The sequence below is a fragment of the Cygnus olor genome, chromosome 12 (assembly GCF_009769625.2).
Source record: "Cygnus olor isolate bCygOlo1 chromosome 12, bCygOlo1.pri.v2, whole genome shotgun sequence".
NCBI classification, from domain to species: Eukaryota; Metazoa; Chordata; class Aves; order Anseriformes; family Anatidae; genus Cygnus; species Cygnus olor.
The window spans coordinates 13,555,534-13,573,619 of record NC_049180.1 but is presented as its reverse complement, the minus strand read 5'-3'; the positions used below and the strand labels follow the sequence as shown (position 1 = coordinate 13,573,619).

The following is an 18,086-nucleotide window of genomic DNA, read 5'->3' as shown; positions in this document are numbered from 1 at the left end:
TCAGACCCATTTTGTTTAATGGTGTACAAAAAAAATGGTGAGTATTACAATGAAAGGTGATTAAAACACTGATATCTATCACATTGCCATCCCACTACTCAAACAGTTGAGATTCACTTCTCTATTCATACAATAGAAAGTTCAGTGGACTTCAGGTAAAGAACAACATAAAAAAATCCTTGTCACACACATTCTTTTCTCTACATTTTAAAGCTGTGCTCACAGAGACGGCTTCTTCTATCAGACTCTTCAGGTATGTGGGAGCTCAGTTGTAGATAAAGTTGAACCTAAAATTAAAAGGGTTATACCACATGAGAGACTTGTGTTGTTTTTATTTAACTGACAGTTTGGAATGAATAAGCATACGTTTTGTTTTTGTTCTTGATAAGACTCCATCTGACAGAGGAAAAGTGATTTTTTTTTCCATAAGACAACTTTAGCATAGCAAGAAGCGTTATTTTTAACAGCCAATGCTAGCATTGCACATCAGTCTCTTAAGGCTGCAAAAGAAATAATTATTTCATCTGTTAAGAGAACTTCACAGATATGAAAATACCAGTGAGGATTATGTAACCCATCAGCAACTCTTTCACAGCATTTCTGTTACCAGAGCCAGCTTTACACACTCAAAGGGTAGCAGACAGACTCAACAGAAGAGCTAATTCTTGTCAACTACATTTCCCAGCAGACAGAAGAGCACTGTACACACACTCACAAAGCGAAAGAAAGGCTCCATCTCAGCTTCCTGATGTCCTTGTTGGGATGAAGCTGTTTCACTGGTGCCAAACTGTTGTTTGGCTGTGTAATAGCCAGTGCTTCCCTGGTACTCAGGAGAAAGTATCTGCTACCTTTAGACAGAGCAGGGAGGGGGAAAGGCCCCATAGCAACAAGTGCCAAAATTGGGACTAGACGGAGGAAAACACACAACACCTAACTCAGTGCTTCAAATAAACATCTTGGCTTCTCCTCCCACACTGTTCCAAACACTTATAAGAAGCTGATACTTAACGCTTCCGCAACTTTGCCCCCGCTATCTTTCAGGTTTTCCTTTGCTAAAGTTGCCAAATAGGATTTTGGTGCTGGTAAGATACAACCACTGCCTCTGAAGTGTCCACACCATCTAATACGTCCTCGTGTCCCTCAGCTCTTCACCTGACATTATGCATCCATCTCAATTTGTCTGAGCCAGACTCTAAGCTCTTTGGGATAGCTGAAACCTTTTTTATAATTTGATTCTGTAGTGCCTAGCCTTGCACTAGTCAAAGTTCCCCAAAACTACACTACATATGAACATAATATACCTGCTCAAAAGTTGAGGAAGGCTGGAAATAATAGGTCCATATCCCGGTGCATTGTCATAGAGCTCAAACAACGGTGCAGCAACCAGCTTGTAATTTTTGGGGACTGCAAACAAAGCTACAAATAAATGTGAGTTGATTAATATTAAACAAAAAAAAAAAAATCCACCAAGCATTCAGACAAGGTATCACCCCCCCAGTCTCTAAGCAAGATCACTACACACAGCACTGTAGTACTAGAGCAGGTTTATTCCCTTCACAGTTAAATACAGAGTTGTACACATGATGTGGGAGCAGGAATGGGAATTTACTAGGACCTTGTGCTCAAAGGATCACCTAGCTTCAAAACTGATACCAGATTTTTTTTTAAATGATTAACTATAAACAACTGCAAGCATATGAAAATGAACTTGCTACCACATTTCCTTGCATGAAGTGCAAGCATTTAGAGTTTTATAAATACAATATTCTGTTGCAAACAAACACTTACCTTTTTCTTGAAGCTGGACCAAGAAAAGCTTTTTGTGCTCTTTTGGTTTTGTAATATGAGCTGGGATATAGGGATACTGGAAGAAAAATAAGAAGTTTGGTTGTACAGAGCTTTGAAAATACAGTGTGTTCTTAAATGCTCATTTATAAGTTATCAAGCACTGTCCAAGTTTTCAGCATGTCCAACGTTCTTTCATGTCAACAAATAATGAAAACAGCTTTTGCGAGAAAGGATCAAGAAGGAATGCTGTTGCCTTCACAACTCTCCGGAGGATCTCAAGAGGTACCAGTACTCACTACCAGTTAACACAACCCAACAGAACAGAAATGTGGAATATAGCAAACTGAGCAAGTATTCTCAGGATCGGAGCATTCAGAACCGGAGCAGTCAGGCCAGACCATTTTATTCACAGGGCATCTGCTCCATACGTACCAGTGAACGGGTTTCCATTGTGGTTAAAATAGCTCAAATGAGTTTAAATGGTGTGCCTAGCTTAGCAAGGGACTGGAAACTATTACATCCATGCTTTCTCACCCATCAAAACAGGTGTGAGGAGGCAGAGGGAGTTTCCAGAAGAAAAACTTTGGAGTTTGTCCTCAGTCACAGAAAGTAGATGAAATAGATTAAAAATAAATAAATAAATAAATAAATGGCTCGCATAGCAGGTAGTCTAAAAGCCCAACTGGCAGGTTGAAAACTTTTGGAAAAAATGATCAATATTTAAGAAAATGAAAGCCAAGAGAAATGCTCACCTGCGGAGGTTCGAAGTTCGGTCTCCACCAGTTGCCAATGCAGTCATCGATCACCCAGTCTTGCTGAACACCATCCTGACGGCCCAGTATCTATCAAATACCCAGTTACAGTCAAAATTAAATACCCCAAGCAAAAATTTTAGAAAACATATACTGGAAGCACAAAGACTTGCTGTAATAAGGGATGTAGATCAGGCCTACTCTGGAACAGCTTTTTTTTTTTTAATGAATATTCGTGTAAAGTGACATTTTATCATAAAAACCTCTCTTGACAGGACAAGGACACTTTAGAAAACATTTCAAACTCCACGCTACATTCAGTTGTACTGAGGGCCACACGACCGACAGGAAGAACAAAATGCCATGCTACGCTACCTGACAATATTAATTGAGGTTCAGTGGAGTGCATTTAAGCTATTAACTGGTGTGTTGTGAAAACTGTCTCAAAAACTAGTCCTCAGTCGTGCTCAGCAACACACTTTACTGCCCATCTGCAGGCTCACTCGCCTGAAGCCAGCCCAAAAGCAAAGCTGCAAACGAACACAGGACTTGAGTGGTAGGTAGGGGGGCTGCCACTGGACCGCCCGGTCACCCTCTCACCACGCAGGTAAACGAGAACTTACTGTTTACTTTGTTAGCTACCCAAGAACATTTTACAACCAAACACAAAGGCATCGGAATAACGAAAGTGATAAGGAGACTACTTTAATTCTTTGGCTATTCAACTAACACTAGAATAATTCAACATTCTATAACATTCCAGAATTGCAACATAACAAAAGAAAACAGACCTCTGTCATTAAGCGTTTGAGCCCCTCTACCTCATCTTCTCCTGGATTGAGTTCACCACCAGGTCTGTTAAAATAATCAATGATTAAAGCTAGGTTTACGTGTTACAGTATTTACAGACTTTCACAGGTAAGTTCGGACATGCTTCCAGGCGGGGAGCTACAAATTCACTCAAGGCTCTTGCATCTGAACTTCCACATCTAACCTTGTCAAAGCTGAAGACAAAAGGATAGCCTTCACCAAAGCTAAAAGGGCTACCATATGTCCCTTTGAAAAATAAAACCGTACACAAGACTTTAACTTCAATAGGACAAAAGTATGACAGTACACTTGTTAACGAACGGGGCATTTAAAAGGTGAAACTTAAACAACAATACAAAACCATCAGAAATCAAAGAAAGGCTTGTAAATATCAACTGTAGTCGTTCTAATCTCAAAAACAGCCCTTAGTGAAGCATACAGAAGCATAAAAGTCAAGTGGGGAACCATCCTGCATTTAATGCAAGATTAATGAAAAAATAAAAGGACATTTACATCACCACAAGTTTTTTTTTTTGAAAAATGGTCAGAGTCTAGCCTATTTAGTCCACATACACACCCCAAATCAAGACATCAAAAAAGCATCTGGATATCAAGTTAGATTTTTCTCCATCACTTGAGGGCAAACACCACAAGTGTTAAAAACACACACTGCTTGTGTTACTGGTTGTAACTCGTCTCAAGTCCAGTCCACCCAGTTTAAAACAAGAAAACAACCTCCACCACCACCATCGTATGATCCAAACTAAAATTTCACTCCCGTAGTGATAACTGTTAAACCAACTGACACGTTTTTCCTCACAAATTCAAATGCCTTTCTTATTGTATCCAGCCTACCCGGTAGTTTTGTAAACAGATCCTGTTCCGCGTTTATCAGGGTTTATGCCCTGAGCTTCACTTTACCATTTCTGCAGCCATACCATAGGGGTATTTAAGCATAACAGCTTTCCTAACAGCGTAAGAACAAAACCCTGTCTCTGATAAGAGTGTTAAACAGGAATGCTGATGCACTGTAATGAAGATTTCCAGTTGGTCCAAAACCAAAGTGACCCCCGCTCGTGAGTCAAACACATATATTTTAGAGGAAAACTTCGTCATCCAAAAAAACTTTTCCCAGACTATGTCCTTGCAACAAATGAATCCCCTTCAAAATACCTATCAGAGTCGGTCGTGTTTTAGCTTCTAATAAGAACATTTCAAGGTCTGGGATGTTAAGGTTGGATTTAGAAGGTACAATCAATCAGCAGAGACTTACAGCTTGAAAAAAGTCGTCCCCAGCTGCAGTAACAACACGTGGGGCAGTCTATGCTCGTGTACGATCAGAACCCCTTCCACTGTCCGCCTCATGCCGATTTTGTCAAATTCTTCTCTCATGCGTTGAAAGCGAGCTGCCACTGAACTGTCCTTCTCATAAAGGGGCTCCTTTGTACCAAAGGTGTAGTTGGTAAGAGGATATCTATAAAGGAAAAAAAAATTTAGCGTATAACATGAAAAATAGATTTAAATCACAAGCACACAGCATTTGCCCTGTGGCAGAACCATCCCTGCTTGAGCAAATGGTAACTCAGTCACTGCCCTGGGCTAGGTCTCGCTGGCAAGCTGAGTCGCAGCACCTGCATGACACCAAGATCTGCTCGAGGACATACAAGTGCAGGAAGCCAGGCTGATCGGACACGCTGTTACGGTGCCGATTCAGAAGCAGGCAGAGAACTCCAGATGTGCCAGCAACCAGCTTTGACCTGCACACCGCACAGCAAACGCAGCTGAGGCTCTGAGAGGAGCTGGGAAAGGGACGGGAGAGAAAAACTCTGCTGGGAAGGTTGGAAGCTGCACAGGACAGCCTCCGTTTCTGCAGGCGCGATGAAGAGCCTGAGAACCGAACTGTTAGAAGAGGTTTTGCTTTGAAGTGGAAAATGAGATGCCTGGATCACGGAAGGGGAACGCTGAGTGTCAAGTGCAGGGCTGGGAGCCTGGGGTAAGAAGAGCTTGAGCAGATCATGCAGGTGGCTTAGGTGCCGGACCTCTGCATCCTCTACGGACAACACAGCGTACCCTGAAGAGATTTCTATAGGTAACAGAGACTGAGTAGAGCGAGAAGAATCAAAAGAAAGGAAAACTAAATGCAAGAAATTAAACAGTCCAAGAAAGCACAGAGGGCAACAGGAAAACATTACTGTACAACTAAATGCAAGTAACAAAGAAATCACAAGCCACTTCCAGTTGTTGGAGCCATTCTCAGGTACACAAGGGAGCCAAAATTAATTTCCTAACTGCAGATACCTTCACGAGCAAGCTTCTCCCCTTGCACTTAGAACCACCTACATTTCCATTCATTTCCTTTCTTTTTGATTCCCAGAGAGCCATACTAATAACCCACTGTGTTACCCTGTAATACCCTGTATGTGTGAGTACATTAGTTCATACCTCAAAACTGTTAGCTTGTGCTTTACAAAAAAAAGTTGATAATAGTTTCCCACTGATTCTTCTCTTCAGAAACACCACAAAAATATTCCAACCTTAGAAACTAACATTTAAACTTCTACAATAAGTGAATAAACCCAGCTATACCAAGCAGCAAGCACTAATTTGTTTGATTAATGGCTAACAGTGAATATTGACTATCGTAGTTCACATTTACTGCTTTGCAGCTTGACAGGCGTATTTCCCAAAGAATGCATCAGAGTTTACTCAGAGAAGACAGCAAAAACAGATGCCTTCTCATGCAATGAAAGTACGCGTAGCAAATAACTGCTTTCTGCCATAGATACAAACTTTGTCAGGTAGTAACCGCTGTGAAGTTGAATTACAACACCCAGCCCACTCGGCAGCAGCAGGATCTAACCACATGCTGCTGCCCACACTATGTGAGCCCAAAGGCAGCAGAGCCCCATTGCTCTCCCAGGAGTCGCCCCGAAAGCCCCAGGAGGGATAGAGGGGCCACCCTTCACTCCGTGCTGCCTCTCCCTGACCCCTTGCAATCAGAACCGCAGAATCACAAAGGTTGGAAAAGCCCTCCAAGACCACCTGGTCCAACCACCCCCTACCACCCATGTCACCCACTGAACCATGTGCCCAAGCACCACGTCCAACCTCTCCTTGAACACCCCCAGGGACGGTGACGCCACCACCTCCCTGGGCAACCCGTCCCAACGCCTGACTGCTCTTTCTGAGAAGAAATGTCTCCTCATTTCCAGCCTGAGCCTCCCCTGGCACAACGTGAGGCCGTCCCCTCTGGTCCTATCACTGGTTACCTGCGAGAAGGGGCCGACCCCCAGCTCCCCACACCTTCCTTTCAGGCGGTTGCAGAGAGCAACGAGGTCTCCCCTGAGCCTCCTCTTCTCCAGACTAAAAGTCTCCCCTGCTGCCCCCAGCACCCCTCAGAAGCCCCCCAGAAGCCCCCAGGGCCCCTCAGAAGCCTCCCCCTGGCGCCTTCCCCTCAGCCCCCGGCGAGGCCGACCGCTGGAGGGGCGCTCACAGGTTGATGGTCCTCTCGAGGGTCAGCGGCTTGGTCTGCTGGATGTACTTGTTGCCGAACTGGTTGACCCCGCGGGGCCAGCCGGTCTGCGAGCGGTTGGGCGGCACCACCGACATGGCGGCGAGGGCAGCGCGGGCAGCAGGGCGGCGGGAGCGCCGTCCGCCATTAACCGCCCGGAACCCGCCCGCGCCGCGCTTCCGACCATAGAGAGGAGCGGCGAGACGAGGCGCAGCCGCTCCTCCTGCCCGCGGGGGCTGCTGGGAGTCGTAGTTCCCGGTGCAGGCTCCCGGACCGCCATGGGCGCCAAGCGGCGCGGGGCGGCGGCGGCGGCGGGCGGCGGCGGCGGCGGCGAGAAGCGGGGGCGGCGGGCGGCGAGCGCCGAGCTCTGCGCTGCCCTCGGGGATGCGGCGCTGAGGGAGCGGGCGGCGGCGGCTTGGGCCCGCGGGGAGCCGCTCCGGGACGGTACGAGCCCGGCTTCCCCCCCCCCTCCGTCCCCCCCCCCGGTGCCCCCGGTACCGACAGCGGTGCGTTTCCCCCCGCAGCGGCGGTGTCGGTGGAGCCGGCGCCGTTCCGGCACGGCGTGCTGCCCCGCTTCCTGGCCAGCCCGGCCTTCGCGGCGGCGCTGAGCGACGAGCTGCTGGGCCTCGGCTTCCGACGGCGCCGCAACGACCTCGTCTCGCTGCGGCAGGTGCGGGCCGGGGGGGGGGGGGGGCGGGGGGGCTGGGGGGCCCGGGGTCGGGGACCGGGGGGGGCTGGGGTCGGGGACCGGCGGTTGCTGGGGTCAGGGGATGGGGAATGGGGGTCAGGGAATGGCGAATGGGGGGTTCTGGGGTTAAGGGATGCGGAACAGGGATTTCTGGGGTCAGGGGATAGGGAACGTGGGTTTCTGGGGTCAGGGGATGGGGATGGGGAACAGGGGTCAGGGAATGGGGAACGGGGGGTTCTGGGTTTAAGGGATGGGGAACAGGGGGTGTCTGGGGTCAGGGGATGGGGAACAGGGGGTGTCTGGGGTCAGGGGAGGGGGAACAGGGGGGTTTGGGGTCAGGGGATGGGGGTATCAGGGGTTAGGGGGGCCCAGAGAGTGGGAGCCAGGGAGCAGGGACCGGGGGGGGAGAGTGTCTGGGACCAGGGGGTCCAGGGAGCAGGGATGGTGGGTTGGAGGGGGTCTGGGGGGGAATGGGGACCAGGGGATGAGGGGTTTGGGGGCAAGGGGTTTGTCCAGGAGCAGGACCGGGGAGCTGGGCCCAGGGGAGCCCAGGGACCAGGGGTTTGGGGGCCGGGGGGCGTCCAGGAGCAGGGTCCAGGAGATTCTAGCAGTGTCCAGGAGCAGGGCCCCAGGGGTGTCCAGGAGCAGGGCTGCCCTAACCGCTTCCCTCCTACCCTCCCATGGGCCGCCGCAGTCCGAGGAGCTGGGGGCCCGGCCAGAGCCGCACGTCGCCGCGCTGAGGTAAAGGCCCGGGGATCCTCGGGGAAGGAGCCGGGGCTGGCCCTGGGCCTGCCTTACCTTGTGTTGGCTCTGCAGGCAAGCGCTGAGTGGAGACGTCCGAGTGTGGCTGTCCGCCATCACCCAGATCGAGCTGCAGCCCACCATCGACATCTCCTGCGCTAAATACGAGTGTACCGGTCAGTCTGCCAGCGGTCCTTTCCCTGACGCTTCTGTGGGTGTGTAGGGAGCTGTATTTCTGCAGAAGACCCACCAAACCCCCTGCTAGCCCCTTCTAATGCCAAGAAGGTCCAAGAAGCTGGCAAAAGTCACAATCAGAGAAGAAACACGTGAAGTCCAGATTACGGAAAAGCCATCGCTGCAGTCATGCTGCTGGTAGCTCTGATTCGGCCCAGTGTTGTTGCAAGCCCCTGCCTTTTTGGAGATGTTCAGCCTGAGCTTGCTGCCTCGCCCCTTGTGTGCTCAGTGCCATGCAGCAGGGAGAGGTGTGCAGCTCCTGAGTGCGGTTTGTGAAGTCCGATGGTAAAATGTCACCTCACCTAGTCTTTTAGTCATGAAAAATCACCTCAGGCCGGGGATATTTTTACTGCTCTTAACTCTGAAGTTTTCTGCACAACCAACTGTTGGCCTCTTCTTAGAGATCCACCCCCCTCCAGCAACAAACCTCCTCAAAGGGCAGTGGCGCATTAGAGAATCAGACCTTGAATCCCCGATTAATGTAGGAATCTCTGTCCACTGTACCCAGCAATAGCTGCAGAGGGTGGGTGACAAGAATTGTAACCGGCTGCATCTTCAGAGTGGGCTAATCCATCAGTTACAGTGGAATCCCACAGCATTGCTCTTGCTGTGGTGGTGATGCTGACCGGTGACACTACAGTTCTTGGGAAGGGCACGTTGTTTCTTGTATCCTTGTGGGGACAAAGCTGAGAAGCAGCCATTGAAATTAATTGTATGTATAATAGGTTCTACTGTAGCAAAATGTGTGTAATTGCAGATGTCTTACTGTGCCACGACGATGAGCTGGAGGGTCGGAGGATTGCTTTTATCCTGTACCTTGTGCCACCCTGGGAGAAAAGCGATGGGGGGACGCTGGACCTGTTTAGCACAGATGGTAAGGGCTTGGAGCTTAGCCTCAGGTGGCTGAAAAAGATGGAGCTTATGTACCCCTTGCAGCAACTCTGCCCTCAAGCAGTACAAGGAAGATAAATAATCTACTCCTAATTCAGAAAAGCTGATATATAGATAAAATTTGCACCTTGGAGAGGGGCTGTAGTAGTCTTTGCAGGCAAAGCCGGTGGGTGACAGCAGAGGAAAAAGAGAGGCCAATAAAGAGGGGAATCCTTTTTTTCCCTGCTTTTCTGCAAGAGCCAAGAGTGGGAGCAGGATAGAAGTGAAGCCAGTAACTGTGCTTGGAACTTTAGTATGACAGAGATAACTTCCCTTTCCAGCAACAGAAGTTCACTGATTGCTCATCAGGCTCTTGCTCTGAGCTCCATCCCTTACACCCGGGTGTCTCAGCAGTCACAAGGTCATGAAGTCAGAGAAATGTCAGTTCCTAGCAAGTGCCAGTTCTTATCTTAACCAGAGTATGCTTTCTTCCTCCTCAGAACACTTTCAGCCACAGAAAATCATCAAGTCATTAACGCCTTCGTGGAACACGCTGGTTTTCTTTGAAGTGTCTCCAGTCTCTTTCCACCAGGCAAGGAACTGCCTTTTATTCATTTTGTTTTTTCTTACTGTTGTGGTTATTCATTCTGTGTGTAATAACAGTCCTGGTGGGTTGGGGAGAAGGAAAAGGGAGAAGTGTACGCAGTCGGGACAGATACTTATGCTAAGTGCTGTGTGTTAAAGGCTAGTGACTTTAAGGAGGAAGGAACTGACAGACAGCTTTAAACCATCCGTCTAGCTTCATCATCTTGGGGAAGAAAAAGTTCCAAAGTCTTCATGTGCTGTTCAGAAATTGATGACAGTGGGTGGCTAGCAACCAGTCGTAAGGGGATGGCTCTCTTCACACTGCCATTACAGTTCAGCACCCTCGAATCTGCAGCTGTTCAGTTTAGCCCAATTTAAGTCTGTGCACAATTTGATTAAATCAATGTTTATCGGTGGCTATCACTGTGAAAAACAAGGGTTTCCACAGACCAGTTTAAGTGCCAGGATAAAAGATTAGCTCTTAGTCTGAAAGGTTTAATCCAGAGCCAAAGGCATCAGGCAAGTGCCCTTCATGATAGCTTGTATTACAGCACTTTTTAAAAACTAAAAGACAAAAATGAGACCAGTATAGCCTGCTGTGGCCCACATGCTCATCTGTATTCTGAGTTTCCAGATTAACCTGTGGCAGCTAAGTTTTGCAGCCTGTGCTGGCTGGTTCTTCAACAGAACAAGTGGTAGAAAACTGACATTACTTTTAATAATAAAGTGACTCAACCTTTGCTCAAGCTATCAGAGGGGGGGAGTGAGTTCTGCTGGGAGCTCATGCTAGGATTTTGGAAATCTACAATGGATTTGAGCATCAGAGTTTGCTTTAGCCCTCTCTCAGAGAATAACCCAGTTTGTTATAGCCCTTGTCTGACTTCTGTCTGCGTGTAGTAGGCTCTCTGGAGTCAAGTCTGCATCTTACGACGAGTCTATGTAGCCTGTTACAACTAGTCCTTAAATGTTATGTGGTCTAAACAGTAACGTGCTGCTCAACGTTGTTACAGGTGTCAGAGATTCTGTCGGAGGAGAAGTGCCGCCTGTCAGTGAGCGGCTGGTTTCACGGCCCACCAATAGACAGACCTGCGCCCTACATTGAAGCTCCCTTGCCCAGGAGCCCACACATCCCTTACGATGTGAGTAGCAAGCCTAAATTTGCTTACCTGCATTTCCATTTCTTTCATGTCAGCTGGAGTACCTGCTTGGGACACAACAGTGCTTGGGGATGCTGTAATCTTTAACTTACCCCATTCTTTTTGTTTCTGTCCGTACACTTGTGGCTAGTTTCCCTCTTGTATATCTCTTTCGTGCATGCCAACAACGGCGCAGAGAATGCAGCTAATACTCTTTGTGCAATTAAAAAAAGAAATAAATGGTGTCTTGGGGGTAGAATCTAGCCCAGTGACCAGTTGGGCAAGGAGGAACTGGGGAATCGTTCTTACTTTTTCAAGTACACTATTCAAATCCATTTCCCTTCCAGCATGAAATCTTGTATGAGTGGATCAATCTAGTTTATTTGGACATGGACTCCCAAGCTCAAATCCAGGAGGAATTTGAGGAGCGATCAGAAATTCTCCTGAAGGATTTTCTTAAGGTAAGCCCCATGGTTCCATCTGATGTGGTCTGCCAGAATGGGTCTCGGGGCTAGTAGTGACCACACATCACGCAGGCTGGGAAAGGCCTTGCTTGTACAGCAACTAAAACACCTTATTTCACAGCCTGAAGGGGGCTGGACAAGATGACCTCAACAAGTCCCTTCCGACCTCAACCATTCTGTGATTCTGTGGTTGGATCACCTGCTCGCTGCCTGTACACTGCTGTGTAGGGACACATCAAAACCCAAAAACTTTGCTTTACCATTCTTTTTTCCTACTAGAAGCAAAGCAGAAGGATGGAAACACGTCATCCTTCCTGTGATGACCGGAGTGTCCTTACCTGTCCCTCAAGCTCTCGCAGCTAAGGAGCACTCAGGGAACTCGACCTGTATGTAAAACCAATACCCACAATGGTTTTGTCTTACTTGAAAGGCTTTGCTTCTCAAGGCTGACTTACCCCTGGTTTACTGAGCATCTGTATCTCAGCGAATTTACATTCTCACCAAGAAGAAAATCAAGTAGCATTTCCTACCTATTAGACACTGGCATTGAAAATTCACAATGCCCGCCCAGCCTATGCCCCTCAGTTCAGCAGTCCTTAGGAGGCACTGAAAAGTTAAAGAAAAAGTTAAAGTGCCTTATCTATGGGTGTAGGATGGCTGCTTATAATACACCAAGAGAGACCTGGAGGGTAAATGTTCAAGTTTCTGCTCTTTCTCTCCTAGAAAGAGAAATTTCAACTACTGTGTGAAGCTTTGGAGAACGAAGACATCCAGTGGAATAGCCGGGGGCCTCCCAACAAAAGGTAGGAAGTAACAGCATCCTGCTTCTACACACCGTGCCAAGCAAGAGCTGCCGTGAGGCTGCACTGACCAGTGTGGCCATTGGTTCTCCACTGCTGATACCTGTGCTGTCTTTCAGGCTCTACGAGGCAGCAGAGGAAGACAGCCTCCCTGACATCCTGAAGAACTTCCTGCAGTTCTTACGCTCAGAGGCTTTGTTTTTACTGCTTTCCAACTTCACTGGCCTAAAGCTGCACTTCCTGGCACCTTCCGATGAGGATGAAGATGCTGGGGAAGGAAGAGCAGTGGACAGTGCTGGGCACAGCAGTCCCAAACCCAAGCAGGATGGGACTGACCAACATGCTGATGGCAGTGCCCATCAGCCCAACCAGCCTGACAACATCCCCGAAGCACAAGACAGCGAGACGCAGAACGGTAAGTGGAGCAGCAGCAGCAGCATGAAAGGACTAGAGCAGAATCCTGACTTTAAGGATTTTGGTAGCAGAATTCCCAGAGATTGTCATGGAAGTAGAATTTCACCATGCACTGCAACGAGCGCAGGGCACAAGCATGGGATTTGGAGCATGTCAGACTGGGTATCAAAAAAAAAAAGTGACCATTGCAAAAGAATTTGGACTAAAATAATGCATTGGAGCAGCATTTTGAACAGACCTTGTCAGCCCCAAGTCTACAGGACAAGACTTCTGCAGGAGTTAAAGCATGGGTGAGGAGGGAAGGGTGTTGATTGCCTGATAATCCTTTGCCAATAGTTACACGGTTTCTACATCCACATGTTCCTGCTTCATATAAAATAAATTTTTATATGAGAGACCAAATCAAATAGAAGGAAGTGAAGAGATCAGAAGTAAAGATAATTTTGGATTTAGAAAACTAATACCTAAAAGTAAGATTTAACCTTTCAGAAAATGCTGCCAGCCTAAACAACCACTTAATTGCCAGCAATAAGATACTGTATATAAACAATAATACTAATTTTGGAATCATGGATTGGTGCTGTTTATTTAAGACAGTAGCTTTGAAGTTTAAGGGTAGATTTTTTTTTTGAATGCTCATCTTTTATGGACATTGGAAGAAAAAGGAATCAAAAACCGAGTCCTACTGAAAATCCCACCCAAACACTTAAATGGTACAAAAGCTTCGTTTTTTCTGATTTCCACAGCTAGTCATTTCGCTTTTTCTATCTACAATGCTCCTGCTGTGTGATTTTAAACTCATGTAGGAGGAAGGCATAGTTTGAGGCTGCCTGGATTGAAAACTGAGCTGGGGCCATGAGAAAATAAAGTCTTTCCGAAATTCTGATGTACCTGCCTGGGATTCACATGAAGAGTTCAGAGCACTATCTTCCCTGAAGCATCTGCTGGCTTCACAGTTTACTTTCAGAGCAGACAGGTTGTTGCTGGCTTTTGAAGTTCAGAGCCCTACTGTAAATCTGGGGTGGTGCACGGGGACAACCACAAAACACAAGAACTGGTTAAACCAAACCACATCGCCTCTTGGACCTGTCAGAGAGCAAATCTTGTCATCCCCCACCTCTGCCCCACATTGCACAAAGGGCATAACTTAGAGTCACCTCTAGAAAAGTAGACTGAGATGTTTTACTTTTTCTTCCCTTTATGTTTTGCTGGGCCCAGCAAAGAGGGCTTCACAGCGTTGTGAACAGTGCAGGGGCTTGCTCCCCACATGCCTGGAGTTTAGCAGGAGCCAGCTGTTGTGAAATTTCATTGTTTTCCCTGCCTGATGAGACATTTGTTCCCTTCCATAGGCTCAAGTACCCCTGTGTGTGCAGGGGAGCTGCGACGCTGGACAAACGGGCACTACACTCTGGTCCATGATGCTCAAGCAACTGAATTTGCTCTCGACCTGCTCTTCTTCTGTGGCTGTGAAGGTAAGTGGACAAAAGAGAAAGATGTGGCGCGCTCCTTGACAAGGTTTGCCTAAAGGAAGGACTTTGAATTCGCAGCATTGCTACAGCAGCAGAAACTTCCATGCTTTTTCAAACCTAAGAGGGTTTTGTAGATTTTATCCTCATCGTTTCTTTTGTGTAAGCACTGGTTTTGGTGGTCCTTACACAAAGATTTGGGGGTGAGGCCTTGGGCTCAGCTTTGACTCTGCTTCCCCATGACCTCTCCTCTTCCAGCCAGGAGGTGGCGCCTGGGGGGCTCGCTGGGGCAGAGGGAAAGGACAGGACCTTGCAGGCTTTCCTCCCGCTACGGCACTGCTCTGTGCACGGTGGAGGGTCAGGTAGCCAGAAGGGCTGCTGAAAGTGTTCCTTTTGGCTTTTTTGCTCATCAAAACCATCACTGCCTCCAATTCACAAAGCCTAGGGGTTTTAAAAGTTTCTTTAGGCATGTCAAGGCATTTTAGGTTGATTGCTAGTTGGATAATGGTGAAAACAAAAATATAAACATAAGCATTTTTGACAAGATAAGCCCAGAATGCATGGCTGAAGCCACCTGGCACATGCTTGAATTGTAATCCTTTTGCATATCTGCTAAGGCAAAACTGTTCTGCACGTGGGGAGCAGAGAGCCAAACAACCTTAAAAGGCCTGCCTGTGCTAAAAGGCAAGTCTTGCATGGTTGCTTTAAGTTGTTTCTGAATATAAAGGGGGAAAAAATAGCCTGTCAGGAGGTAAACCGGGGACAATCCTGGATCCAGTCACTGTGCTGAGTGGGGTAAGAAAATTGCATCTCCAAGAACGCTGTGTGGAGTCTGGACAGTGTTCAACTCTTTCAGAATCTTTCTGTTCTGTTTTCAGACTGGGATCCAGAATATGGAGGCTTTACTTCCTACATCGCTAAAGGTGAAGATGAAGAGGTAAGGAGCTCAGTTACTAGCTGCAAAGTAGATACAAATTGTTTAGAGTTGAGAGGCATGATTACACTTTGTCATAATGATAATGTAATGTTGGGGGTGCTTGGTATCACACAGGAGCTTTATGTCTACTCTCAAGCTTCCTGCCTGAATTACAACTCATGGGTGTAGCTCTGGGTTCAGCTTCGAGAGGCGAGCATTCGCTATAAACCTTAAGACTCGGGCAAAGCAATTTTTGAAACTAATTTCTTCCCTTGCTCTTGTGTCTTCTAGCTGTTGACAGTGAACCCAGAAGACAACTGCTTGGCCCTGGTATACAGAGACAAAGAAACTATGAAGTTTGTGAAATACATCAATCACCGCAGCTTGGCACGCCTGAAAAAGCATTCAAACAGAAAAGGATTTTGGGATTTTTCATTTGTCTATTATGAGTGATGGTTGAGTGACCCTCATCACACTGAAAATAGTGATGGTGGCTTTGGGCAGGTTTCTATCCAAGCTGGGGCCTGCCTAAGCCCAGACAAACTTTGTTGATGCTAACTTGATCTCATTGTATATGAACTGTACCCTACAAAGAGGGTCCAGGTGACTTTTTTTATTAACTGTACACACAGAAATCCAGTCTCCTGACTTGGTTGTAACACGTGCTCTTCAGTGCTTTTAATGGTACGTGGAAGGGAGCATCCCCATGCAACTGATAACTACTGTATCACAGCTTTCCAGCTGTTCTCTCATGGAAATAGCATGGTGGGATGAGTCTCTCATCTGTCAGGGTGAAAATTACAACCATGCATGGCCCCAGGCTGATGACTTTTATTAAAAAAAAAAATGAAAAAAAAAAAATGGGTCAGTTAAATGCTTCAAACTGTAGCTGAGCAAGTTCTGTTACAAAATACCCAAGACATTTTCTGGAGCTTAACTGTTCACCTTTTGTAGTGTCAGAAATAATGGAACTGCCCTAGGAAATAAGAGGTTTTTCCAGCTGTACAGCTTTAGGGAATTGCAAAGGAAGAAAGTGAGGTTATAAAGCCGCTGGCATTGACAAGGCCTTGGCCCTGTAATAGGGAGCTGGACTTCATTATGCTAAATGCTGTGCAGGCAGACTCAGATGCAGCCCCTACTCCAAAGAATTTACAAGTCAAGCAGTAGGTGAGAGGAGAGACCTGCTCCTATATACTTCTCTACTTGTGAGCGTGTACTGGGACAGCTTCGTGCTTCTGGTATGAAAGAGTTGCGGCTCCAGTCTCAGGAGAGGTTGGGCTGGGAGCAGGAAGGTGTCGACTCACCTCTTTTGGCTCATCATCCCCAGGGAGCAGGAGGATCACCTACAGCATAGCCTCTTGCCACGTTGACAGTTTTGTCTCAGGGTCTGCTAGGCTCCAGGGTAACTTCTGTCACTGGAGAGAGGGTGCTCAGATCTTTCCAGGTAGCAGGTATGCAATTCTTGTGGTAGGCAGTACCTGGTAGGCAGCTAACTGCTGTAAGAAACTTGGTGGTTTTAGTGCCATGCCTTCCCTGGGTACACACTTTCACTAAGTGTAGCCTGCCTACCGTGTTAATTGCATGCAGGACTGTGCTGGACGTGTCACCCCTGAGGTGCTGTCAGCCCACTAAGAGGTGCTGTTGCAGAATACGGGCTGAGCACTTACGGAGGCCAGCCAGCTGGGCAGCAGAACACCATGCTGTGGTCTTGGCCCTGGCATGCATGTGCTTGCCTAAAGCTTTTCTGCACTGAGACGCAGGTGTACTTTCAGATCAGCCAAGCCAGACAATGTAGGCTACAGGCTTGCAGCAAGCTGGGAAGTGTGCGCATTCGTTTCCTCCTGAATCTTTTGGGTCGGGAGAGGGTGACTTTGGTTTAGCCTGCTACGTCTCCAGCTCCAGGTGTATTCTCACTGAAGACAACCGGGGTGGTGTAAGACCACAGCTAGCAGCAGAGGAACAGTAAGCTCAAAGTAAGGCAAATTGCGATGGCACAAATACTCTGCACCCTCAGTGCAGAAGCAGCAAGGACTTTGGGCATGACTTTATTCTGAAATGGATTAGGAGAGAGATTGATACAATCTTGTTCACACTATGACTTGTTTTCCTAAGCTGGCTTCTCTGTGCACTGCAGACACTTTCAGTTTTAGCGTCCCTCTGCTACTGTTTAAACTGCTTACAAAGACAAGGGCATGAAGCTAGAAACAAATGCTGAAATGTGCATTGAACTCCGTGAATCACTAATTCAGGTTAATTTCTGAGGCACTATTACCTTTCTGGGCAACAGCTATTCACGAGGAGATAAGTCCTTACTCTGAGCTGCTACAGTGGAAAAAAGACAAGTAATGGGAGATTTCAAAGGAAAAAAAAAATCAAAAATGTTTGGGTAGTTGCAAACAAAGGTTACAGATACCCCAGCTATTCAGAGTGTAGTCAGCTAGGCAAAGTTGGGAGTAAGTCAATTAACAAAAAGAAATTACATATTCTACTGCATTGTCAGCCCAAGAGTGTGTTTGGTAGGTCTTGGAACAGCCTCCCAAAAGACTGGGAGGAAGCTGTACTTTTTGAAGCTTACTGCTTTTTAATAATAAACAATACACTAGAGGGCATACCAGCCTCTACTTGAGCGAGCCAGTTATCTCTCCGATCGTACAAGGAAACACCCTTCTGCCTGAGGTGACTGAGAAGCCAAATTTGCAGTTAGCATTGGAAGACCTAAAAGACAACACATTTCTCTTCTCCCACACTTCCTGTTACGTACAGATAGCCCAGTGAAATTCCAGGTGACATTAGCTACTTGATGGGGAGGAGGAGGGACCCAAATTTAGACTGTGCCTTTGCTGGCAGCCCTCTCTAGAGATGCTCTTACCGGGTACGTATCTATACTTGCAATTATGCGTAGCTGCTTACA

The 18,086-nt window shown here is 47.3% G+C and overlaps 2 protein-coding genes across 3 annotated transcripts in view; one reads left to right on the top strand and one right to left on the bottom strand.

The window, feature by feature from the left end:
• Positions 1-7,074, bottom strand: NUDT21 (nudix hydrolase 21). The gene is made up of 7 exons (XM_040570825.1): positions 6,844-7,074; positions 4,624-4,824; positions 3,332-3,395; positions 2,541-2,630; positions 1,789-1,864; positions 1,302-1,416; positions 1-287 (listed from the first exon to the last, which is right to left on the bottom strand). Exons 1-7 carry the CDS (start codon positions 6,957-6,959, stop codon positions 266-268), a joined length of 684 nt encoding a protein of 227 aa, XP_040426759.1. The 5' UTR covers positions 6,960-7,074; the 3' UTR covers positions 1-265.
• A 50-nt stretch (positions 7,075-7,124) lies between these two features.
• Positions 7,125-18,086, top strand: part of OGFOD1 (2-oxoglutarate and iron dependent oxygenase domain containing 1) — a 23,496-nt gene continuing 12,534 nt past the window's right edge. The window contains exons 1-14 of one of the 2 annotated variants that reach the window (XR_005823538.1): positions 7,125-7,305; positions 7,386-7,531; positions 8,244-8,290; positions 8,366-8,466; positions 9,282-9,398; positions 9,895-9,986; positions 10,990-11,118; positions 11,463-11,576; positions 12,303-12,382; positions 12,499-12,794; positions 14,143-14,265; positions 15,138-15,196; positions 15,467-15,772; positions 17,604-17,607. Coding sequence is in view for 1 of the 2 variants with exons in the window: in XM_040570824.1 (XP_040426758.1) it covers positions 7,140-7,305; positions 7,386-7,531; positions 8,244-8,290; positions 8,366-8,466; positions 9,282-9,398; positions 9,895-9,986; positions 10,990-11,118; positions 11,463-11,576; positions 12,303-12,382; positions 12,499-12,794; positions 14,143-14,265; positions 15,138-15,196; positions 15,467-15,628 (1,632 nt within the window). In the remaining variant the exon portion in view is untranslated. Of the gene's footprint in view, positions 7,306-7,385; positions 7,532-8,243; positions 8,291-8,365; positions 8,467-9,281; positions 9,399-9,894; positions 9,987-10,989; positions 11,119-11,462; positions 11,577-12,302; positions 12,383-12,498; positions 12,795-14,142; positions 14,266-15,137; positions 15,197-15,466; positions 15,996-17,603; positions 17,608-18,086 lie in introns of those variants that run through there. The other variant, XM_040570824.1, reaches the window with a different exon arrangement.